The sequence below is a fragment of the Carlito syrichta genome, unplaced genomic scaffold (assembly GCF_000164805.1).
Source record: "Carlito syrichta isolate Samal-C Ts95f unplaced genomic scaffold, Tarsius_syrichta-2.0.1 Scaffold75340, whole genome shotgun sequence".
In the NCBI taxonomy this organism is placed as follows: Eukaryota; Metazoa; Chordata; class Mammalia; order Primates; family Tarsiidae; genus Carlito; species Carlito syrichta.
The window spans coordinates 160,433-187,454 of record NW_007019436.1 but is presented as its reverse complement, the minus strand read 5'-3'; the positions used below and the strand labels follow the sequence as shown (position 1 = coordinate 187,454).

The 27,022-nt window shown below is 38.0% G+C and overlaps 1 protein-coding gene across 1 annotated transcript in view; it reads left to right on the top strand.

Moving 5' to 3' along the window:
- The window catches only part of TPRG1 (tumor protein p63 regulated 1), a 141,379-nt gene that overhangs the window by 20,320 nt on the left and 94,037 nt on the right, over nucleotides 1-27,022 (top strand). Inside the window, exons 2-3 of the mRNA XM_008053626.1 lie at nucleotides 12,860-13,090; nucleotides 23,097-23,188. Of these exons, the coding sequence (XP_008051817.1) occupies nucleotides 12,869-13,090; nucleotides 23,097-23,188 (314 nt within the window). The 5' untranslated portion in view covers nucleotides 12,860-12,868. The remainder of the gene's footprint in view (nucleotides 1-12,859; nucleotides 13,091-23,096; nucleotides 23,189-27,022) is intronic.

The following is a 27,022-nucleotide window of genomic DNA, read 5'->3' as shown; positions in this document are numbered from 1 at the left end:
AAAAATACATATCAATGTGATTTGGTGGTTTTCTGTTGTAATAAGGTTTTATTCCTTTTTTTCTTTCCCTTTTGCCTATTTGCCAGAGTTTTATACTTTTGCATGTTTTTAATGATAGTGATTATTATCTTTTCACTTCTAGATATAGTTGTTTTAGTGTGCTGGTTGGGAAGGGTGAGGTTATTCTGTTTCTGGGTAGGTGCAATGATATGGTCTCCATGCAACTTCTTCAGCTGTATTTAATGTCAGTAGCAACTGTAAGCACCTTAGTGGCCTAGCCTGTTTGTGGTGGTGGCAGGGTAAGTTGTTAATGTCCAAGGGTTTTTTAGGTTTTTCTATTCCTGTTGACCCAACAACAGAAGGACTTAGCTGAGAGGATCCCTCTTAGTGTCAGGTCTGACACAGCCTACAAGCAACTGCAGTGATGCTGAGTTCCAGGTTCAAGTGCTTGTAGCAGCTATGGGGCCGTGGTCCTGGCCTCAGGATCTCATGAACCTATTGTGACACCTGGGTCTTGGGCTACATAGGTTTGCTCTTTGTGGTAGGGTTGGATGGAAGTTTCCCACAGAGCCAGGATCTGAGGCATGTCTCAGCAGTTTGGGTCCAGGGGGCTGATAGTAGCTGTGAATCTACTCCTGGGGGACCAGGGCACAGTACTGGTCTGTCCCTAGGGAAGAAGGGGTACTCTGGAGGTTTGGACCTGGGAGGCAAGGTATGGTTGCAATTTGGAAACCTGAGCCAATAGAGCTTAATGGCCACTTGAGTCTTAGGGGATGAGATACTGTGTTGTAGTGACCCTAGACCCTGGAGAATGGGGTGCTTCATCAGTCTAGCCTTGGCATGTGAAAATTCTCAGTCTGGCCAGAGCACTGATTCCCTAGGGTGCAATGTGCTGCATCAGCTAAGGCCTGGGAGAGTAACCGTTCAGCTCAGACTCTGTTTCTCTGGGATGCAGGACACTGCTTCACCTTGAAGAGTAGGGTGCATGACTGCTCTGGGTAGCCAAGGTACAGTTTTTTAGGATGCAGGACACTGCTTCAATTTAGGCACCAGGGATTGTGACTGCTCTGAGTGGCCAACGTACTATTTCCAGGAGGCAGGGCACTCCTTCAGCTCTGGCTTGAGGGGATAGAAAGGTAAGTGGAATGACTCCAACTACACTTGATCCCACAGATAAAGCTGTAACAGCTGATCACAACTTGCCTTGGATATGTCAACCCACTAGTTTGGGGTAGTTTGACATAAGTTTAGCCTCATGGATACAGGGGAACCATGGCTGTTCACCCTGGAGCCAGACATACTCCAGATGTAGTACCAATTAAAAGATGCCATAGTGAAGTACCCACATGGACCACAGGTAGTGTTGGCTTCTTCTCTGAGGGGAGAACAGCTATGTGGACTTTGGCCATGCCCTTACCTGGGTTTAGTGCTTGTAAGGGCTACAAGAGACCCCAGGATTACGGCCATATGTGTCCAAGATGTTGATAGGGGTCCCTGGGATACTCTTGCTTCCTTCCTCACTTTAAGGAGAATATCCTCTTGGTTCCCAGCTAGAGAGATGGGGTTGTGGTCTGGTGTTTTTTTTCTGATTTCTATATGTCCATTCCACATTTCTGTGTTATTCATTATTCCTCTGATATCGTCTGGCACTCTCCATCAGGTTTTTTTGTTAAAGTGTGGTTGTTTATTTGTTGTTCTGGCTATCTTTGTGAGAGACCTTTAGTTGGAGATGTTGCTGACATCACCTCTTGCCAGCTAAGCTTTCCTGGGGATCTGATACCATTCAATTAGAAAGGAGGAGCCTGAATCCCGCTGCTTCCTCTAATTTGCTTTGTGACTGGAGGTAAGTCACTTGCCTGCTCCCATCTGAGGACCTGGTTTCTTATTTGTATAACTGGGCTGTTGAGTTAAATGATATCTAAAATGTCTAGCAGCCCTCGTTGATTCTATCATGTGAAACCAACCGAATATTTGCTTTGAGAAAAATAATCCTGTCAGGATGCTGGTAGTATGCTATTTTTTGAGCTGTGTGATGGTTACATGGGTGTGTTTATTTTACAATAATTCATTGATCTGCACATTTGTGACTTTTTCACTGCATGTCATAATTCAACAAAAATGTTTATTAGTTAAAAACATCATTAAAATAATGAAGTCTGTAGTTTCTATTTTGACAGGAATCCTGTATTGTCAGTATTTAGATTAACACTTTCTCCTGAATTTTATAAAATCTATATGTAAAAAGTCACAATTAGCTTAACAGGAAACCCAGGCTTTGAAGTGACTTCCTTAAACAGATCTCCCAAGCAGGAACATCTGGTTGTGGAATGTTTGTTCTTGCTGCTGCCTGGCACCAGAATAAAAGCTGGGAAGGTAGTAATCTCTAGTAGGCACTGATCCACACACTCCCCTGAGATGTGCCAATAACTGAGACAAAGGCTTGTTCTAATTTCTGAACATTGTTACCATCTAGTTTCTGACTCAGCAGGTTCAAAATCAAAGATTCTATCTAGTTTGGAGAAAGAAGAAAAGAGGTTGCTATAGGTCTGAATTGTTAGCCTTGGTTGATTCTTTTGATCTCTCTGCTTTTTTCTTTTTCACTTGTATGTGAAAATTGAGTTCTTAGTAAAATTGAGTATGTGTATTGAGTCCTTACAGCCTCTCTGAAGTACAGTGTCAGGACCAGCATCTTTATCCTGATCAGTTTTTGCATGTTGCTCTTTCTTTCTTTTCTTTCTGTCTCTCTTTCCCTTCTTTCCTTCTTTCCTTCCTTCTCTCTTTCCCTATCTTGCTCCCTTCCTCCCTTCCTCCCTTCCTTCCTTATCTCTCTCTCTTCTGTTTTTCTTTCTTTTGCTCTCTTTTGTACGTATAGGGGAGGGTTGGTAATTTATTCTTAATTCTTCCCAGAATGCCATCATTTCTCTGACCAGTTGTAAAATAGGACATTTCTCTGCTACTGCCTGAGATAAGTCACTCGATTTGATTCTCATTTACAAAATAGATTCATTCTATTTTTTTCAGATGCATTTCCTGTCAACTCTTTTCTAACTTCCAAATCTTATATAGGTTTACGTTAATAGCTACCTCTAGAATTTATCTTTGTAGGGAAATTTTATTATCTAGTGGGGGCTGTAAAGGGGAGAACCTGAGGGACTTGGATATGAGAGTGAAATAGATAAATATTTTTAAGTAGAAAGTAAGAAAAGAAAGAAGTGAGAAATAGATGGATAGTGTGATGTTGGGCAATATACAATATGACTCACTCTAGTTGTTGACCCCATGAAATTCTTAAGACAAGTAGAATTTTTTACAGTGCTGAGCCCAGACTCTGCATGTGAATTGACTGTGCAAGAACCATCTTAGCAGTTATGGAGGGGTGATGGCAAAGAAAAAGGAATATAGAACAGTGTGAGAAGAATTTCAGACTCTCATCACATTAGAGAATGTTAGTTTTCAACAAGTGTAACCAGCTTTTCAAGGGATGAGCTGGGGGTGGCCACCTAACATCTTGATTGCACACACCATATTACCTGCCACTTTGGAATACACTCCCCTCCCACATGTCACACATTTCCCTGGAATGTCCTCCCTTATCCTTTAATATGCAGCCAGCTCTGAGGTGTCTTTCTCCATACCTCTAACTTCCCACATTCTCTGTCTCCTCTCACCACCCACCCCTGTTACTCCCATCTTCTGTTTCTATCATGTTTTGTGCAGATACTCCTATCATGGCTCTACCACAAAAGGCTGCATTTATCTGCTTATGTTTCTGTCATCTCCTCTTGGCTATGAGCTTCTATTGATTAAAGATTGTGTTATGCATTTCTGGGTGTGTCTGGGTGAGAATCAATGTGTGTGTGTGTATACAGCAGATGTTTCTGCTCATGCTTTTACATAGAACTTCATTACTTAGTCCATGAACATTTACCAAGCACTCTCTGTGTATGAGGTAATATGTAAACAAATGTATAAGTCCTTCAAATCTCAATCACCATAGAGAAACGAGTATGGTATCCACTCATCCATTCAAAAAACTTATATTTAATGACTGCTCTGTATCATGTCCACACTAAGTGCTGGACTATAGATGATTGCAACATAAGTTCTGCTCTGGAGATGGTCATGACTCACAAGTGAAGACAGGAAAGTAGAAGGTGGTTACAGAACAGGGTGGGCAATGCCACAAAAGCCAAAAACTCAAGCACCATCATATCCAGACTAGGTAAGTGGTGGAAGTGTTAACAGAAATGTGTAAGAAAATTAATCTCAAGGAATCTATCCATAATCTCATAAAACTCTTTAGTCAGTGTCACATCTTTATCAATTATTTTCCATATGCATTTTTTAGGAAAGCCCTCTAAAAATTAATATCCTGTGTGAGGAACTCAGCAGACTCTAAATTCTTCCCTTGTTAAGTGCAAGAATAGTTACTGGGGCTCTAGCCTGTCTCTTGTCCTGGCCTGGGTCAGATGCCCAACTCTCCACTGTTGGTGTTCCAAGCAGCTCTGGTCAATGTGGGTTTTTATTTGACTCAAAAGACAACACCCCAGAATCTCCACAATGGGCATCCAAATTTGTGACTGTCCTCACAATCCTATCCTCTGACAGTAAAGCATTTGTACCACAAGAGAACTAATTTGCCTATTTGGAGTTACATGATGAAGATGAGTTGGAAAAAAACCATAGATCACCAACCTTTGTAGGCTTAGATCTACAATATTCTGGGCACCTGAGAGAAATTAATCACTTTTGTAGAATCATTTACTTGGAGGAGACTTAGGAATAATTTAGACCAACAACTTTTACACTTGAACATTTCTCCTTCCAAATAAAAGCTTCAGAAGAAGTCCAGTAACAGATAAATGAATCTGCTTTGATAAAATGGGTTTAGTGACCAGAAAGCCCACCCACTCAGCCCTCAGATGGCCTCAAGAGTAGTTTGCAAGAGCACAGCCTGCAAACCATCAAGTCTTGCCACTGATTTTGTAAATGAGTAATCTGCAGTATACAGAGGGGAAGTGGATAAGTGACCTGCCCAGGGCCACCCTGAGGGTGAGAGTGAGTGAGTGGAGACCCACTGTTTTGGCCTAGCCCTGTATTCACCCCCAATCCCTCTTTGCATCTGCTGTCCAACCAAAGCATCGATAGCCAAGCAGAGGGCCCTGCTGGCCCAGGAGGAGCTGGGAGGAAGAGACTCTTCATCAACTCAACTTTCCCCCAGGACACAGAGCAGCCCTGCTGGTGTGTTATCACTAATGTACAAAATGTGAAATTGTGAGGAATTGTTTGCCAATTTTCTTATCTCAACTGGCACAGAAGCAGGCTTGTTGGAGAGTTATGAGGTGTTAGAGTATTGTTGTTTATCCACTGTACATCCCTTGGCTGTTCTCACAGAGAGACTCAGGAAAGGCTGCACACATAAATTCACATAAATTACCTTTACCAAATGTCAAAATTAAAAGTAGATTTTTATTTTGGGGATGTGCCTTGAGATTGTTAACCCCTTCACGTGGGTAGAGCTGTCACCACGAGAAAACACAATTGACGTCTTTAAATGCAACATAGACCACAGGAACTACCTACCATTCTCCCTTCCCACCCCCACCTCCATACCACCTGCAAAAGAGTAATTGTTTTTGTTAACAAGATATAGACTTTTTAAAGTTCCTGCTCTGCCCACAAATATTCCTCTGAATACAACATTTTTAATTTTCTGGTGCCCATAATTTCATCCTTTATTGTCATTATTTAACTTACTTTTAATTAACTAGCTGTGAGTTTAGAGGAGACACGTCTCTTCTGGGCCTCAGTTTCCTCATTTGTCAAAGGTGGATGCTGTAGTTTGAACATTTTTGTAGCTTCCAAAATGTGTGTTGAGATGTAATCCTCTATGCAATAGTATTAAGAGGTGGAGCATGTAGGAGGTGATTAGGCCATGAGGGTTCTGCTCTTATACATAGGATAAGTGCCTTATATAATGACTATCCTTATATAATAACTAGCTAGGCCCTGTTTACACTTTTCATTCATAACAACATGTGAAGACACAGAATTTATTCCCTCTGGAAGATGCAATGTTCAAGGTACAATCTTGAAAGCAGAGACGGGCCCTCACTAGACACATAATTTGTTAGTGCTTTGATCTTGGATTACTCAGATTCCAGAATTGTGAGAAACAAATTTCTGTTGTTTATACATTATCCAATCTCAAGTATTTTGTTATAAAGCAGCCTGAGCAAACTAAGATAGTGAAGATTAGAATAGATGAGTGCTGACCTGACAGCCTGTCTTCCCAAGAATCCAGAGAGATAGCTATTGATATTTCAAAAATTTTATGGATATCACAGATACTTGAAATAGGGTTTAAAAAATTCCCACGTGACTTATAGAGGTATCAGGAGACAGGCAGAAAAAGTGAAGAAAGCAAAAGAGCAAATAGGTGTTCAGGCTGCCCAGGGAGACTGGGAGGGGCCAGGACCCAAGAAGGACTTCCTGAAAACTACATGAAAAGAAGAGCAGGTGGTGCTGAAGAAATGGAGAATAGCACGGCCTTTGAGAAGTTCATTGTGAAATAGACTTGAGAGAAGCCCAGCAACTTTATCTAATGTTAATCCTGTTTTCTTTCTTTGAACTAGTATACTTTTTGTTATATTTAAACTGTCTTTATTGAACTCTTGTGATAGAAAAAAAAAATCCTCCAATTCCCCTTTTCTTTGCCCCTGACTCAAGTCTTGGCAATTAAGTGAAACTGGCTATGCTTTTCAAGCTGATTAGAAGTTCTCAGGGTAGTTATTCATCCACTTTTCTGAGAAACAAATATTTACTGGGGCCCAATAGTGCTGAAGTTGTCTCTGATTTTAAAAGAGCAAAAAGAATCATTTTAAGATTATGCAGTGAGAATCCTCAGGGATAAAAAAAACTGGAAAGCCCTGGACTGGGGAGATTCTTCTAGCTCTGACATTCTAGGATGGAGCACCAGAACAGAAGATGAAGTGGGAAATGTGAGGAGTAGGATGTGAATTTGAGTCAGGGCCACATTATGGTCTCCATGGGCCCCAAACACTTCTGCCTTCCCACTGCAATAACATCAGTATTAAAACATGTTTCTCTAACTTTAAACAGTTAAATATTATGTGTTTTTTTTCTCTTTTAAGCAAAATGTTATAGGTTTGGGGTACACTCTAAATTTCACCTGTTTCCTGATGTGAGTAAAAAATTAAAACATTTTCTTTGACTTTAAAAGTTGGGTTTTTTTTTTTTTTTTATAAAAGAGAGAAAAATCCAACATTGGTACAAGAAAATGCATATAGTCCAATGGAACAGGATAGAGATTCCAGATGCAAAACGTCAATTTCTCAATCAACTCATCTTTTACAAAGCCTCCAATAACAACCACTGGGGAGAGGGGAACTTATTCAGTAAATGATGCTGGGAAAACTGGCTGACCACTTGCAGAAAATTAAAACAAGACCCCTGCCTATCACCATACACAAAAATCAACTCTAAATGGATCAAAGACCTAAATGTAAAACCTCAAACTGTAAGAACCTTAGAAAATACAGGAGACACCCTTATGGAAATTGGAACTGGCAACCAATTCCTGATCAAATGCCCATGCCATAAGAGATAAAATAGACAAGTGGGACCTCATCAAACTAAAAAACTTCTTCAAAGCCAAAGAAACCATCAAGAGAGTGGGGAGACAGCCCACAGAATAGGAAAAAAATATCCGTCAACTGTATATCTGACAAAGGCCTAACATCTGGGATCTACAGGGATCTCAAACATGCTGAAAAGAATAAAACAAACAGCTATATTCAAAGGTGGGCAAAAGGTATGAATAGACACTTCTCAAAGAAAACATACAAGTGGCCAACAGATACATGAAAAAATGCTCAGTCTCACTAGTCATCAAAGAAATGCAATTTAAAACCACACTGAGATACCACCTAACTCCAGTTAGAATTGCCATCATCACTAACTCAAAAAACAACAGTTGCTGGAGAGGATGTGGAGAAAAGGAAACGCTTTTACACTGTTGGTAGGATTGTAAACTAGTACAACCTCTGTGGAAAACAGTGGCAATTCCTAAAAGATCTAAAAATAGATCTTCCTTATGACCCAGCAATCCCCATCTGGGAATATACCCGGAGGAACTCAAATCACTATGAAAAGGATACCTGCACACACATGTTTATTGCAGCATTATTCATAATAGCAAAAAAACAAAGATCCATCCATGCTGCCCATTGAAAGTGGACTGGAACAAAAATGTGGTATATATACACAATGGAATATTACACAGCTACAAAGAAGGACAAAATTATGAATTTTGCAGTCACTTGGATGGACTTAAAGTCCATAATACAGCCGGGCTCGGTGGCTCAGCCTGTAATCCTGCACCTTTGGGAGGCTGAGGTAAGAGGATTGCCTGAGCCCGCGGGTTCGAGACCCGCCTGGGCAGTGAGACCTCATCTCTACAATAAATAAAAAAATCAGCTGGGCGTGGTAGTGCGTGCCTGTAATTCCGGTTACTTGGAAGGCTGAGGCGGAAGGATCGCCGGAGCCCAGCAGGTCGAGGCTGCGGTGGCCGGGAGCGGCCATTGCACTCCAGTCTGGGCGACGGAGTGAGACTCCAACTCAAAAAATAAAAAAAGTCCATAATATTCAGTGATGTGTCACAGAAACAAAGAACTGAGTACCGCATGTTCTCATTCATAAGCGGACCATGAGCAATTATCATAATACTATACGAAGAAGATTGTAATTAGTGGGAAACTGCCAGGAAAGGGGAGGCACACTTCATCAATAAGGGTACTTAATCTCAAACCAAGTGAAGTGGGGACCACAGTGAGGCCCACACTTTACCTGTACAATGGTCATCTGTATACCTAACCTTGAATTGTACCCCATATCTTGTATTGAGGGCCCCAGGCACTGAAATTACTATGCCTATAGTCAGCCTGGTTCTAGGGGAACAAGAAAATCTTCACTCATTTTGAGACTGCTGATGTGGGGGAAGCTGGGATTGGTCCTGCTTCAGCCGAACTGTCTCTCTGATCCCACCCCCAGACATTTGGCAAAAGTGCCTCCACTTTTCCAGTCATAATTATGATGGCTGCTTCTCTGTTCGTCTTCTAAATGTTATAACTTGAAGCACAGGAAAAACCAGTGACAGTTCTAGAAGACTAGAACTCTGGGTGCATGTTTTGATTCTGTGTAACTGTGTGACCTTGGACAAGTCCTGTCCCAGTGGGTCTATTCCAATATTTGTAAAATGAAATTGTTGGACTAGACAATAACTTTTAAGCTTCGCTTATTCCCCACTCCCTTCTAAAATATTGTTAGAAAAATTCTCAGAGTTATAGATGAAGTCATGTACAAAGGGAGGCAGTTATACTTAGACCAGGATCTGGAAATAAGTTATTTAATACAGTAGTATATAACTATTTAGCTCTGAATTTTCTGACAACTTAGAAATATAGAATTCCTATTGTCTGACCAAAGAAAAGATAGCACTGCTTTTGTAGTTTATTTTGCATTCATGCATGCACTTAAAGAAATGAAAACAGCACTGATGAAATTTAAATATTTTTTAAAATGTACTCACAATCTAACTGCCTCAGTAAATCTAAGTATTTCCTTTCTAGTCTCTACTGATGTAAAAATTATTCAAATGACCATTATCAAATAAAATATATTTGTTTCCTGCTTTTTTCACTCAAGAAAATATGACTTTTAATCTCATGCTGCTGCAACGTTTATGTAGTTTATATAGTCTACTTATGCAATGTATATAGTCTATTTATGCAGTTATTTTAAATGCCTGCACAATATCAGTTGGATATTCTTAGTCTTTTCTTGATCATTAGGAGTTTAGCTGGTTTCCAATTTTTCATTACTACCCAATATAAGCAATTAATACTGTATTCTTTTTCTTCTTTATGGTAGTATTTATTTTGTGAATTCCTCGGAGTGTGAAGATTAGTTTAAAATTTTTAGACTTTTTTTTCTTTTTAATCCTTGAAACTTTGCTTCCCTATGAAATTGTGCTGCTTTTGCTCTTTTGGGCACTAAATGCTAAGATAAATTTACTGGAGAAATCTTACAAAACTAATTCTTTTCAGTTCTAAAATACTCTCAATGAGTTTGTTACATGACTCAATTTATCCATGTCAAAGCAATGGAATATTTGATTTTGGATTTGTTACTGGTATTAATGTGCTTCTACTGTTTCATTGTATACAGTCTATGCAGGGATGGAAGGTCCCTTTTATTGAATTGGGAATAAGCAAATTGTCTGGGCAGAGAGGATGAAGAATGGCGTGATATGCTTAGATTTAAGCACATTCCTCTCATACTGGGGAAGTTGTTGAGGAAATCTACTCATTGTCCTTCCAAGATGTCCTCGGGATGAGCAGAGCTGGGATCACTCTGGCTTGGGATAGCCAGGCTCAAATTTTCCCACTATTTATGGCTGAGAATTTAAATGGAGCTAAGAATTTCCTTCTTTCCTGGATCTCAAACAGCTTGATCTCAGAGCGCTGAGCTTCCCCAAGTGTTTCCAGAGAAGACAGCCTGAGGGAAAGGAAGTGGTGCTAATTAAATCCTCCCTCTGTTTTCCAGGCACAGGAGTCTTTCGCAGATGTCTGTTGTTAGGCGTGTGTTCACAGAGTGCGCAAATACAGAAGCAGGCTTTCCTTCCCCAATGGCACAAACCTTCCTTCACAGGTTACAGGAACTTTAGAAATACGTTTCCTTCCAACACTCACTGTCATAGAGGTGGCAGACCTGCATAAATAGAGCATGTAGCTGCCAGGGAGGCCAAGTGCCTCACCAATCAATCTCTCTCTCTCTCTCTCTCTCTCTCTCTCTCTCTCTCTCTCTCTCTCTCTCTCTCTCTCTCTCTCCCCCCCTCTCTCTCACACACACACATAACTTGTTTTCTGCCAGAGCAATCTCTATCTTTTTGTATGGCTAAGTTATAAAAATTACCTGAAAACTCAGGGAATTACTTCCTGTTATAATAAAAAAAAACAAACAGCATGATATCATGATGAGGATGCTGGACTCTAAGCATGGTTGGGAGACCAGGTGCTTCTATTATTATCCAAGTGTGCCCTTGGATAGGTCTCATCTACTCTGTGATCCTCAGAAAGCTGGGGATGGAATAAATAACCCTCCCAGGGTTGCTGGGAAGATCAGATGAGAAAAAGTGTAAGGCAAACTGTATAAGGCTTCCCACTTGTGAGTCTCTCAATGGTGTTTTCTCCTGTGTTCAAATCTCCCAGGGTGACTATGTTTAGATTCAAATTTGCCTGAGACAGTCTAGTTTACTCTTATCATCCTAGCATAATTGCTAATAGCACCCTTTTCATGCCAAAGTAGCCAAATTTAAGTAATAAATGATGTGATCCTATTGTGTTTCCCTCTTGTATACTCTAGTTAATACTAATTTCAAGAGTTTTAACTTGCTGGGGATGGGGTTTTTCTCACCGTTTTATGTTTCACATGGTCCAAGGAAATGGAATTAAAATCACCTTTGTTTAAGAACATCGAGGCAACTCAGGATAGTATAGCATTCCCGGATATATGGTGAAACTGGGCATGAAGCCCTGCTTCATGGCACTGGTAACCTGCTTGTTGTAGAAATGTCTGACTGAACATGGAAGCCTGACTTCACTGGGCTAACATTTGCCTTCTATTTTGTTTTGTCTTAATTCATATTTACAAAATAAAAACCAATTTATCATTTTTATTTATTTTAAATCATATGTGATTTTTAGCATTGAGAAGCAGGAAAACAAAAGTTAAAACCACCTGTAACACTATCAGTAAGATAAGACGATTATTGTTATTCATAGCATTTTATTTTCTTCTTTTCAGACTTCTGAGGTTTTCTAACATCTGTTTACCATACATGTATATGCAAGTACATTTATTATATTTTCTTTTTTCTTTCTCTCTCTCTCTGCTTAATTATTTAAACAAATCTAAATAACATTATTTGTAATGCTATTATGTGACTTACTTTTTCCCATTAATAATATATTTTGGACATTTTTCCATGATGAAAATATCCATTCACGTTTTAAATGACAACATTGTATTTTGCTGCATGTTGTAGCATTTTACATTTTATTTACCACATTTCTTACTGATAGATGCTTAGTTTTAGTGTAAATTTTTAAGTATTAAATACAATATTGAGTGTATCTAATGTTGCTATCTATGATAGAGAATGTTTTTCCATTAGTCAGAAAGATGAATATTTTTCTATTAAATGCAATGTTGTGATGAATGATCATATATGCATATTGTGTATATATATATATTTGGGTATTTGTCTAAATTATTCCACTAGAATAAAATTTTAGAATTGGAATTTTCAGTTTAAAAATATGCTGATTTCCAAGTGCTCTTGTGCCCTGTTATTACACAAGAAGTACACAAGAAGGCATATTGTCATTGCTTTTAACTCTTAAATAACCCTGCAGTCTGGTGGATTTTCAAGCAATAATGCTATAAAATCTTGAAGAGAAATGTCTGACAGTTATTTTATACTTCTCCCTTATTCAGCTTCCAGTCTTCTGGGACTTAAGCTGAGAAAATGAAATTATCTGCAACTCTTTTTCTTTATCCAGAGTGTCTCTGATTTTCTCCTGTGGTAAATGACCCTGCAGGATGATGGGTGGTATTTAGGAGTTTGTGTTATTGACTTGTATCCATCAGTGCCTCTGTTTAGTTAACATGAAGGGTGTTTGTTTCAGGAGGTAATTTGCTCATCACAGCCGATTTTGCCATATCCAGGACAATGGTAACTTTTTTTAATGAAAATATTTTTCTTCCTTTGTTTTAGACTGAAGAAATGTCAACAATTGGGAGTTTTGAAGGATTCCAGCCTGTGTCTCTGAAGCAAGAGGGAGAAGACCAGCCCTTAGAGACTGATCACTTATCCACAGAACCGGGGGACCCAGGCAAGGACCCAGTGCCCAAGAAGATTTCAAGGCAGTCAAGTGTGACTGAATCAACACTTTACCCTAATCCTTATCACCAGCCTTACATCTCCCGGAAGTACTTCGTTACTCGGGTAAAATCATTGATGTTCTTTATTCTACATAAAAATTCTCCTTAAAAAAAAAAATCTTAAAATTCTTCTATATACTACATGTTTACCAGGTGGATTCACATTTATCTCATAATATAGTCATAGTAATCATGAAGTCAGTATCCTCCTTTAAAGATGAAGGATCTGAACTTCAGAGACATTAGCAGTTTATTTTTTATTGCACAGAGAGTGTCAAGGAAAAGCAAGTCCTCTAGCCTCCCTGTATCTTTGGTTTCTGTCTTTGTGTTCATGTCAAACCTGACCTTAAATAACTAATGTTCTGAGAAGGAACTGTTGCAGCTAGAATATAAAGCTATGGACTCAGTGAGGATATTAATTTTTTATTTGCAAAATACATAGATTATGGAGTGGAAAGGGCTGCTGAGAACAGGCTGAATCTCAAGGGTTTACGTTGGGATGTTCAGATTGCAACATGGGAGCAGACACTTTTAAATCTCAAATCTATAGTTGCAGTCTGGAGCTGAATTCTCTTACCTGTGCAATGAAGCTGGGAAAGCAAATGCATGTGTGGGTGAAGATGGTGGGCCTTGTTCATCTAGATTTAAAAAAATATTTTAAACTTCTAGCATTTGGATCACGTGGATTACTTCCTGGATTTCTGATATCTTTCTTAAGCTCTCCTTTCTTTCAATCCTTCAGCATTCTTATTGACACCATAGTGGATAGCACGTAGGCTACAATCAATTGGGGGCAAAAGTAGGGAGTGTACACTGTGACAACATAGGTCATTTCATTTTCTTGTGTATGTGGGACATCTCTTTGTTGAAAAAAAAATCTTTAAACTCAATCTCATAAATAAATGTGGGCCATGAGTTTGTAACTTTTCCAAAGCTTTAACTAATGAATCCTGATTTGGTAGCTTTCAAAATACATTTTTAGTAAAGGTAAAGTTTTAACTAAAACAACTCGATGTGTGCGTGTGTGTGTGTACATGCTTGTGTGTGTGTGTGTGTGTGTGTGTGTGTACCTGTGTGTTTGTGTGGGTCTGTGTTTATATATTACATATACTTTTATGTGCAAGATGCTTTGGTACATGCTGCACTATGTGTGTGTTTGTGTGAGTGTTTCTGCTTACGTAGAGCATATGGTTTGTCTTCCATAGTGTGTGAACTTTATTAAATATGCAAAGTTCAGTTATAAGCTATAGCTGAAAAGAAAATCAATGCATCTCTTAGAGTTAATTATCTTTGAAATTGATGATACCAGAGTTTGATGAGAGAAGGACACACTGTGGGATATATAATAAGGTATTTATCATTGGGAATGTTTGAAGTTATGAGAACTGAGGAGTCTACACAGTTGTTGCCTTTGTGTCTGGTAATACACAATATAAGTCAGCCAGTTGGGAGTTGTGAAGTGGGAATAAGGAATAATGACTAGGGAAAAACTGCATGGACAAACTGAAATTATTGATGACAATGTGTAACTCATGAGGTAATACTGGAAACTGTGTCTGCCTCCCACCAACTCTACCCTTGATCATGGGAGTCTCCTTTGGAAGCTGATGCCTTTCACGAATGAGTTGCACTCTTAGCCAGCCCAAAGTAGGAAAGTTTTAGAAAGAAAGTCAGACTATAATGAAGGAGATGCAGACCTAAGTGTAACCCTTTGTCATCAAGTAAACCAGGATATCAGTTGCCACAACCATGAGTTACCACATTGCATGATTACCTGCCTTGATCTTCAAAACAGAAAATGACTGATGTATCACTTCTGCTTTTCAAAGCTTATCCAAATGTCTCTTGTCACCAGCAATATTCTGGAAACATACCAAAAAAAAAAGCAATTCTAGAAAATGTAGCTTGTGCTTAGCTAAACGGACACTGCCTAAAGCCATTGCACATCATACTTTTATTTATGTTGGCTCTTGTGGCTTATACTGAAAATTAGCATTCATTTTCTGTTTGGTCCATTGGAGCAATACAGTATGGTAGGTGAGGCATTAGGGGTTACCATCCTTGTTTTAAGGGTGAACATATTAAAGTTGGAGGGGAATGAAGTGATCTCTCCAAGTCACATAATATTAGTAGAAGAGCTGCAGCTAGATTCTGGATCTTCTTTCTGCAAATCCAATGTTTTTTTCTACCATGCACAATTGAATTGATGGCTCTTTTATCAAAGTTTTCAATAACTGATTTCAATCAGTGTGTAGAGTATCTTTTTCATTAGATGTATAGAAAACAAAGTTTCCAATAACTGATTCCAATCAATGTGTAGAATATCTTTTTCATTAGATGTATAGAAAAAAAAACCATCTTCTAATTTTATTAGTGCATCCAAAGTACACCTGAGGATTGTCTAGAAACCTGGAGAGTGAAATTCCCAAGGCACTCAGCACTTGCTGTCTTACAGAAAAAAAGATGTAATACCAAGAGTTCTTATTGCCATATGAGTATAATAAATGTGTTAACATGTGAGGATAATGAAAGTATAACTGTTGGCTCAACTGAAATTTATAATGATACATAAATAAAGAAATTATCCAGTTTTACTAGTTTACAAACCAGAAATCTATTGATGTGGTAGTAGTTGAAAAAAATAAGGGAAAGTGTATGTATGTGTATGTCTATGTATATATCGTATGTATACACGTGTGTATATATATCAATTTTCTCATCTGCAAAGTGTGAATAAAACATGCCAATTTTTTGAGTTGGGATCTCACTCTATTGCTCAGCCTGGAGTACAATGGCATAATCACAGCTCACTGCAGCTTCAAACTCCTGGGCTCAGGAGATTCTCTCACCTCAGCCTCTTGTGTTGCTTGGACTATGAATGCATGCCACTCACACCCAGCTAATTTTTTTTTATATATATCTGTATATATATATATATATATATATATATTTGTTTTTTGTAAAGGTGGGGTCTTGCTATGTTGCTCAGGCTGATATTGATCTCCTGGGCTCAAGAAATCCTCCCACCTTGGCCTCCCAAAGTATGTGGATTACAGATGTAAGACATTGTGCCTGGCCAAAACATACCAGTTTTATAGAGATGCTAACTTTTTAGAAGTTCCTAGTAGAATGTATAACACAACCATAAACAGTATAAATGTGACCTCATTGTTATTATAAATATACTCTCTTTTCTTGATCTTACATTTCACATTTCTATAATTGGTCATGGGGAAAGACATTAAGATGCCCATGACCTCACCATGACCTCCACAGTAAGATATAGATGTAGATGCAGTAAAGAGGAAGCTAATTCATTTTCTTAAGATAATTCAATAAGACCAAGACTCTTAAAGATTTAAGTCTATGAAAAAGTCATTATCAAGTATCACTTCTTAGAGCTAAAATGAGACCTATAGATGATATAGTCCAGAACTTCTCAATCTTTACTGTACAAAGAATTGGATTCTGTGTTTCTACAAACTCTCTGGTGATACTGATACTCTCTCTCTATGGACCACCCTTTAACATCAATGAGTTAATCAACACACTCATTTTCAGAAGGAAATAAGGCCTAGAGAAAGCTCATGATAGTGAGCATTGACTTGCCCAAGAGACTAGTAAGTGGCAAAGTGAGGGCTAGAACTAAAGTTTTCCAATTCCCAATTTATAATGTAATACAATAAAAAAGAAATCAATTTACTACAAAGTCAGAATTTAAAGCTTTTATGTTATAAATTCAGAAAAGCGGTGAGAAATTAAGTGGAAGAATTCCTTGGTCAAGCACCTTAAAATACTAAAAGGTTTTAAAATCATTGCACAGGAAGTGGTTTATTGAAGAAAAATTAGAAAATTTGTATAAACAAAAAAAAATGAAAGTCACCATATCCACTGCTCAAAGTTAGTCAAAATGTATTAAATGTGTGCTTATATATTTAGATGCATATTCTTTTCAACCTTTTTGTTATATGTGCAGTTTGTTGTGGAAAAATGGGGTTCTATACCAAATATTTCCTATGTCAATAATATGCTTTCATAATTTTTAACCGTTCTATTATATCCACCTATAGGGATATACTACAATTTATTTAACTTTCATCAGATATTTAGGTTGTTTCCTTTTTATATATTTTAAACTAGAGTAAAAAATCATTCATTGACTCCCTGTGGCAGGATAGCACTCAGTTTCTCAGATGCCAGGAGTAAACACCCAATGCTATAATAAGAAGGGTCAGTGATATGAGTTTCAAGCTGGATTTGTGCAGAGATGACTAATATGGAAATATGAATTAATTCTTGATTAATTAGCTAATTAAGTCACTTTTAGCATCATAACCTCATACATTAGACATACCTATGAATACCAGATCATACAAAAGTATATTTGCCCCTCAAACCTCTTGTGTTCCTCATGGGTCAGTCTGGGATGCCACATTTACATTTTTAGACCACCAGCCTATGATTTATTTTTGAAACTGTGCCCCTCTCACTTAGCTTCAGAGCACTCTGCTCAGATCTAGAAGGTTCTTGGGGAATATCTAATCAAAACCATGATGCATACAAAGGAGGTGTGACTTAGTGCCATGGTCAACCAGTAACCTCTGGGCCATGTAAGAACTTGAAGGCAGGTCTGGAACCCAAGACTCCTGATGTTTTCTACCAAAAATCACTGCCTCTAGCCTTGAAAAATGAATGAAAGGTCACAGAAATGAAGGTCCAAACTATTCACCACCCATCTGTTTGGATAACCTTTTCCTCCTGATTTAGTTCATCTGCTATTGTTGCTTACACGTATCTAAAAAAGGTCTAGTGACTTCTCTGAACAAAAGTACCCCTTAAGGCTAATAACAAGAGGTATATTACGATAACCTTCTTAGTTGTGGAGACTGGTATTCAAAAACAACTTCTTATGAGAGGAACAATACTTAATTCACATGGGGAAAGATATTTTTAAACTCCCACCAGGACTCTATATTTGCAGATACCTTATCCAGAAAGTTGAAAGCAATTCGGGATGGGGAATTATCTCTAAATTTATACTTGAAAATGTAAATTACATACAAACTAATGGGACTAAAACTATTTGATCTTTTAATATTTAATTAATGGTTCCCCATGGCCTTTTTATAGTCTGTGCTCTATTGTGAGCAACGAGACTTTAATAAGCAGGTTCAGGACTTCCCATTGTGTAGCAAGATGTCAGTGCTTCCATGACACTAATTTGGCTTTCATACTCTTTCCCTTTCCCTCTTCACTTGCTGTAGGTTTCCCTGTGTCTTGCTTTCACACTGGGAACAAATAAATATGTTAGTTGTATTGTTATTGACTGTGTGAGCTTCTTTCTGGTCTAGAAAATAGATATCTCACAGGATGAAAGGTTTCTTGTTTTTCCCTCCAACAGTGAAATACCTTGAAGACTGTAAAATAGATGATGTTTCTTTATAAGAGTATATCATTAATCTTAATGAGATAAGACACATTCTCTTCATTTTCCAGGGAAAGACAAATTTGCTTGAACTTTAGAAATTACATCTGATTTAAAGCTGATTTTCTTACCTTATGTGTTCATTGCAGAGTAATCCCTGTCTGAATACAATGGGCCCCACAATAAATACCTGCATATATAAGTCTCCAGAAACATTCTTTTCTATTCTTCACTCATTTCGCTAAGGAGTTCATTACATGGGGAAAAATTAGCACAGACATGGGCAGTGTTTGTGTGGCAACTGGCCCCAGGCTAGTCTAGCTCAAGGAAATGCAAGGAAACAAACACATATGTTTCTGAAATTCCCTCAGTAGGTTTGCTTTGACTGAAACTATTTAGTGCTAGACTATAAGAGAAAATATTGCCCATTATGTTAACTCAGATTATATGTACATATTATCCCACCACATTTTTTTGTTTGTTTTTGTCTGCACAGTACCTTAGAACTAATTTTTCAAATTGCAAGTAGCCATTTAATTTCCAAATTCTGGTATAATGATTTTCCTTCTTTTTAATATTAGCAATAATGAGAATAATGATAAAGCCTTTTATTATTCATTGTTTACCAGTTTTTATATACAGTGTTTCATGAAATCTCTCAATTGCTCAGTTAATTATTATTATCTGTTCCATTTAACAAATGCACAAACTGATGTGTAGATTGACAAAATGACTTCCAATGGATCCTGCAGCCATAAGACAGGTTTAAAGCTTAATGTCTCAGACACAAGTCAAAGTATTTATATACTTCATTTTATGTTATTTTTGACACTAGAAGACTAAAGTTAACATATAGTAACCAAAAAATAATTAAATGGAGGAGAGTAAGATTTTCTATTTGGGTATGTGGTGTTATGCTATAGATAGTGGTTTTTATTCATGGTTTCTGGCTCATAACTCACACAGCCCCTGGTCACCTTCTCCCACCCTCTTTTCACCTGCCTCTAACTTTCTCCCACCTTCTGACTGGGAATTTTAAGTCTTCCCAGAGAGAGTCTGCCCTGTACCTGGGAGAGAGGAATGCTGATGTTACACAGCCAGCATTAAGACCCAGGAAGACTGGGTTTGGAGAGCTTCTGGATAGCTGAACAGGTGGAGGTTCCTGGAGGGTGATGTGCCCATGGAGGGCATGGAAGCTCCACGCACCTTACTCCATATTTCAGCCTATGCATCACTTCACCCATATCTCTTGCAATATCCTTTATCATAAACCCATAAAAGTGCTTCCCTGAGTTCTGTGAGCTGCTCTCACAAATCAATTGAACCCAAAGAGGGGGTCATGGGAACCTCAACTTGAAGAGAGTAGGTCAGAAGTTCTGGCGGCCAGGATTTGTGACTGCTGTCTCTGGAGGACGGGGTAGTCTTGGGGACTGAGACCTCAGACTTTGGGATCTGACACTATCTCTAGGTAAATAGTGTTGGAATTGAATTGGAGGATATCCGCCTGTTGTCTGTTGCTTGGTCAAAGGAAGAAACCCCATATTTGGGCACAGAAGTCTTCTTCTGTGCTGATGATTGTTGTGGTATGAGAACAGAGAGGAAAACTCCATTTGAGAAAGTTTTTTCATAAGTAGGGTACATTTCCCTTCTGTATTCTATAAGGGCTTGACCAGCACTTCTACCATAGATAACAACAGCACAAACGGTGAGAACATTGACAAAACTCCAAAAGCTACCAATTCATTCTGTAAATAACACACTTTATTTTTAGCATTTAACTTTTGGAAAGGTATATAGCAAAACACCTCCTTCATCCTCTATTTCCATCCATTCCATCCCTACTCATTGGGAACCACTGGTAATAGTGTCTAAATCCTTTAAGAGTTACTTTAGATATATGCAAGCAAACAAATATTTTTATTCACATAAATATGCAGTAGCATATTTTACCCCCTCTTCTGATCATTTTTCTTTCATTTGATGATATATCTAAAAATCTTCCCACACTGACACAATTTTCTTTATTCTTTTTTTTTTTTACTTTTATCATATTACATTGTATGAATGTACCCTATCATATATCTCACCAGTCCCCTACTACTAGATATTTTGGATGATTTTTCTCCCAAGTTTTGCTATCCATAGACAAGGCTGCAAAAAAACCTTTAAAGATATGTCATTTTGCACATATGCAAAAAATTTCTGTAGTATGACTTCACAGAAGTAGAAATCTGGATCAAAGGATAGATCAATTTCATTTTGATAGATTTTGCCAATTATTTTCCATAAGGAAGACAAGTAAGGTTTTAAAAAATTCTAAATTATTATATTCATCTTCACATATTTTTGGCAAAGTGCCTGGCATGAAAGCATTCAACAAAATGCTTATTTTGGGATTATTTCATTATTCTTTAACTCCACTTATAATTTTTTCTTCTGATAAGTATTAGTCTCACTACTGAGTTATATTTGTTGAGGCCAAAAATATGTGGATGCAAGAAGAGAGACAGGAAAAATAACCATGTTGAGTCATCAAAGAAAACATATTTTAGAGAACCAGTGGGCTTGGTAGAGCCATACGGTATCACAGGGAGCTGAGGTTGGGTGAAGGGAGAATTGTCATAGAATCATAGAGAACTTTCTTCCCTCCAGGGTAACCTGGAGGGTAGCCCCATCAGTGAGTTCTCTGGAAATGACTGATGTTGGTATGACCTTCTCTATAGGCAGAAGTTCAAAGTACATTTGATTGTTGTACTAGAAGTTACCGATTTCATGATACACAGGTGTCAGCAAACATGGGATGGCATATAAACTTTCTGACAACTTTTAAAGCAGCAGCAGAGGTTGATAGAGAATGATAAATAACTCAGTCTACTGGCTGACCGCCAAGCTCCACAGAAAATTTATTAAAATGATAGAATCAGAATCTCACAGTATAAGGACTGTGATAATATTTTTTTGAAGATTTGTAGGAAGCTTTGGTCATCAGCTGGGCTCAGAAAATTTTAGTTTCATCCAGTTAATTGTCTTATAGAAAAGGAAATAGATGCCCAGGAGAGAAAAATAATTGACTATAGTTACACAATTAGTACATGATAGACCTGAAATATGAACTCAAGTCACTCAACTTTAGTCAGGAACTGTCCTGTCCATTTCCTGGAGTCTTGGGCTGTGTGGGGTGAATTGACAGTGGAGAGTGGGTGGATGGAGTTAAGCAGATAACATTCTGTATCTTTCATTTTATCTGAAGCAGCTTGATTCCTTTCCAGTTTTTCATGTATGGATCTTATATATGAAAAATGGACACTGTGACCAAAATATTTCAAGCACACAAAAATGCTATAACTACCCTAGCCCTTGGAAGAAGAGGTATTTTAATGAGTCCTAGAAAGGTTAGTGTCTCTCTTTTCTTTTGTGAGAAAAGGATTGGTCTCAGGCTAAGAGGATTAGTTAGAAATGTTAGTATTTACAAGTTAAATGTTTGGTGTTAAAATCCTTTTATTCAGAGAATGTAGGGGATCTTGCAAACTACTTGTTATCTAATGCAGTCCAGCATTGGAAGTGAGGCCAGCACTGTGTTGTGGGTCTGAAAATGAAAAGTTTGGGTTTCTTGTCCCATCTGCCACTTCTAAACTGACTGAGCTTGGCAGGTACTTCCCACACGGACCTTAGTTTCCTCCTCAATACAATGAAATGGCCTAGACTAGATAATCCCTGGGTTGTAGTGACTATTAACCTTGGCTGCCTATGAGGATAATCTGGGATGCTTTAAAAAAATATTGATGTACTGATATATGGGTCCCTTCCACTAAGTTTCTGATGTAATTAATCTGGTATGCAGTCAAGTGCTAGGAATTTTAAAAGCTTCCAAGTGATTCTGATGTGGAGTAAGGTTGAGAATGAGTGCCTAGAGAGCAATGGTTAGAGTCGCCATACCAAGAGTATCACCCAGCAACTTAGAAATACAAATTCTTAGATCCCACCCAAGATCTACTGAATCAGAAACTCTGGGTATAGATCCCAGAAATCTGTGTTTTAGCACACACTTCAGGTAATTCTAATGTGCACTGAACTTTAAGGGTTGTTGAGCTAAAGAGTATATGAACTTATTCAAACAGGTGTCAATCAGTTTTTAAGCTAGAGTTAGGATCATAAGTAGGAACATTTGTTTTTGGAAGGAAAGATAAAGTGAGGTGAGGCGACAGAGTTTATCACCCAGAGTCAGCTAAACTTTATGGTCAGAACATTGGTAGAAGGCTGCCATTTTTTGTTTATTAACATGTGCTCTACAAAGAAAGGTTTAAGTTAAAAATGTATAGTTTTTTAAGTTCATAAATTGCTAAATGCTTTAAACTTCCTAATAAACATATTCTTTTGTAAAACTGGTCTTCTGAAAATGTCTGTCTTCATGTCTACGAGTAAGATTACAGAAGAGAGGATTTGAATCACTTTTTCTCAAAAAGAGCAGCTTAAATATCAGAGTTTAAGCCTAAATTCTCTAGAAGTCAGTGGCTAGAACAAACAGGCAACTACAAAACTTTTCCTGGTCAGGTTCCTGGAGGAGCTGCTGCAACATACTAACTAATCATAAGTACAAAGTAGGCTCAGTCTTCTCTAAATTAGATATTTTCTTCTTCCCATTCAGCCAGGGACCATTGAGACTGCAATGGAAGACTTGAAAGGACACATAACTGAGACTTCTGGAGAGACCATTCAAGGCTTCTGGCTCTTGACAAAGTGAGTAGTTATGATCAAGTGGAGGGCAACGAAAGCAACATTTTCTTTAACACTCGTGTAACAGAATAGGAGATGGACGTGTGGTAAAATTTCTCTGGTTGTTACATAAGGTAATTTATTGAGTTATCCAGTTAGGAAGTTAAGTTTCCTAGTGTCCCGTGGTTGATAGTATGACGAGATTTGGTACCTACAACCATTTTCCAGGTTGGTGGCCTCATTCAGCCATTGCTGCATCTACCTTAGGTCAGGCCTGTGTCATTGCTCTCAAAGACTGTTATATTGGCTTCTAAATTCTCTAGTTTCAATCAAGCCAGGGGAGGGTGAGGGCCCATCTCATCAACAAGGGTACCTGCATAATAAACATTTGTATACCTAACATCTTTAAAATAAAATTGTACCCCACATCTTTAAAATAAAAAATTTAAAAGTTAAAAAATAAAGCACTCTCCTAATAAACACACTGACCTATCAATTGTCCTGTTCTAGGGTAGTGGAAAGGCAGTTTAGAAAAGAGGATAGGTGAAATTAACATATAGTTTGAATTTTATCTCATATATAATCATATGAGTAGCAAAACCAGGGAAATTATGAAATATGGGGAAGACAGACTACTTTTCCAGAGCTAGGATAAGAACCAAGTCTAACTCTTAAGTCCTTGTTCCTTAAATACTGGCCTGGATTCAACCCCATGGCTTATTGTAGCTATAAGAGCTTTCATTACAAACGTCTCCATGAAGATGGTCACCTTTCTGTCTTGCCCAGAAACGCTAGGGTTTTTATGACCCTATCTTCATCCAGCAGGTAATTATTAGTAATGCCATGTTCTTTACAATAAGTAAATTATTCACATAATAAGGGAAAAGCTACTATTTTCTACTACAGAAGCCTTCATATGGGGTGGTAGGGAGAGGAAGGGAGGTGGGATTAACGGTAATCAATATCAATATCTGTCTGGGGATGGGGAGACACCCCTTATCAACAAGCGTGCCTGAACGATACATATTTGTATACCTAACCCTTAACTGTACCCCACAATTAAAAAATATATATATATGTTTATAAGCCGGGCTCAGTGGCTCAGCTTGTAATCCTGCACCTTTGGGAGGCTGAGGAGAGTGGATTGCCTGAGCCCGTGGGTTCGAGACCCGCCTGGGCAAGCGAGACCTCATCTCTACACTAAATTAAAAAAAAAAAAAAAAAAATTAGCCGGGTGTGGTAGCGCATGCCTGTAATTCTGGCTACTTGGAAGGCTGAGGCAGAAGGATCACCGGAGCCCAGCAGGTCGAGGCTGCGGTGGCTGAGAGCGGTCACTGCACTCCAGTCTGGGCGACAGAGTGAGACTCCAACTCAAAAAAAAAAAAAAAAAAAGTTTATTAAAAAAAAAAAACACATACTAAATAAATAAATAAATAAATAAATAAATAAATAAATAATGTGATTAGAATACACACTTCAGATACTTAATACATTCAGTAAGTTCTGTTTTCTGATTTGGTAACCTGATCACAAAAGGAAAGAAGTGCAGTGATTCCTATACTTCAAATAAAGAACCATTTAATCTCTTCCCCCAGTCAAGACATCTTTTGACTAAGTTTTAGGAGGGCAACACTTGAATGTTTAACCATCCAGGCCAGAAGAACAAATTTTTCAATCAATGAGAAGTAGAACCAGATTGCCCCTGTGAGTCCATCTTACACATCAACATTTTATACTATGTTTCAAATGTATTCCAAGAACTGAATGAAAATGAACTTTTAAAAACCATTTTGTCTGTCAATTTTGAGACATTATTTCTTCATCATAAAATGGAGATAATAATATGTAACTGAAGAGTTCATGAGAGAATTAAACAAGATAACACTGGTAAATAGCAAAGTTCCTAGCATATAGTGGACTTTGAATAGCAATTAGTGTCCCTTTCTGTTAGCAAATACTAGCTATTTTGGTGGCCTCTGCCTTTATTTCTATCCTATCAATCTCTGTCATCTCTGGGATACCTCTAATAAAAAAGAAATTATATAATTCAGCCTTTTTTCTAACTCATTTTTATCCGTCCTCATTTTATTCCCCATTCTCTGCTCCCCATACAAAGTAAAATTTGACTTATGCAAATGAATAGTCTGCCTTGATTTGGATCAATGTCTACTTGTATTCTGGAGAACCAACCATAAGTAAACACTTAACTAATTTGTTCCTCCAATGCATTTACTTTATAAGAAAGAATGCACAAATGTATTTCAAAATTATGTCATGGCTGTTTCTGAGTTCTCAAATAATAGAAACAGTAATGTCCTTAATATTGCATATTTTTAATTATTTTGCTTTATTTGTATAAAATTAAGCCTTGTTTTTTACTTCTTTGATTATTTTTATTTAGTGATCATAAAGACTTGTAGATATAAATTTTCCAAAGATAATTCATACTGAATTATCTTATGATCTGCATTGAAAGTTGGCACTTTAATTCTGTATGCTTGATTTATAACTACAGTGACTGATAAAACCAGTAGTTTTAGATAGATATGAATAGCTCTGCCCCAAAAACTTAAGCTTTGAGCTCAGCTCTGAACCTAATAGAAAGCTCAAAAACTGGTAAATCCTTTCCCAAAACTGGTTTTCTCTTTTGTTTTGTGGTACCTATTGAAATTAAGGACAGCAATGAGGGATACAGTCTATGTGGAATTTAACACAATCATATTTACTTATTTGCTTTCAACCTTTCATACTTTTCACTTTGGAACTCTATATTAAATTTATTTTAGAGTTGTGGCATACATGTGAGGATTTGCTACAAGGGAAATTTCCATGAAGGCAAAGTTTGGGCTTCTAGTGAAACTTGCCTCCCCCCACCCCAGTAGTGAATATGGTACCCAGTGGATGGTTGTGTGTTCCTTCTCTCTCCTCCCTCCCTCCTTTAGCAATACCCAATGTCTGTTGTTCCTACTTTTGTGCCCATACACCCAATGTGGTACTTATGAGTGAGAACATATGGTGTTCGGGTTTTTTTTTTTTTTTTTCCTGTGATAGTTTATTTAAAATGATAGTCTACAGCTGTATCCATGTTGCTGCTAAGATCATCTTTATGGCTGTGTAGTATTTTATCATGTATATGTACCACATTTCTTTTTAATCCAGTCCACTTTCCTTCTTTCTTTCTTTCTTTTTTTTTTTTTTGAGTTGGAGTCTCACTCTGTTGCCCAGACTGGAATGCAGTGGCATGCTCCAGGCCACCACAGCCTCGACCTGCTGAACTCTGGCGATCCTTCCGCCTCAGCCTTCCTAGTAGCCGGAACTACAGGTGCATGCTACCACACCCGGCTAGTTTTGGATTTATTGTAGAGATGAGATCTCGAACCTGCAGGCTCAGGCAATCCACTCACCTTGGCCTCCCAAAGTGCTGGGATTACAGGCTGAGCCACCGAGCCTGGCCAGTCCAATCACTTTCAATGGTCATCTGGGTTTGTTCCATGTTTTAGCTATTGTGAATAGTGCTGCAATGAATATACACACACAGGTGTTCTTTTTGTTTGTTTGTTTTAGAGAGAGATTTATGTTCCTTCAGGTATATTCCCAGGAGTGGGATTGTTGGGTTGAATGATAGCTCAATTTTTAGTTATTTGGGAAAACACCATACTGCTTTTTACATAGATTGAACTAGCTTACGTTCCCACCAACAGTATGGAAGCATTCCCTTTATTCCACAGCCTCACCAATACCTGTTGTTTTTTGACTCTTTAGTGATAGCCATACTGACTGATGTTAGTTAGTATCTCATTGTAGTTTTGATTTGCATTTCTCTCCATCTCCCTTCTTTTTTTTTTTTTTTTTTTTGTT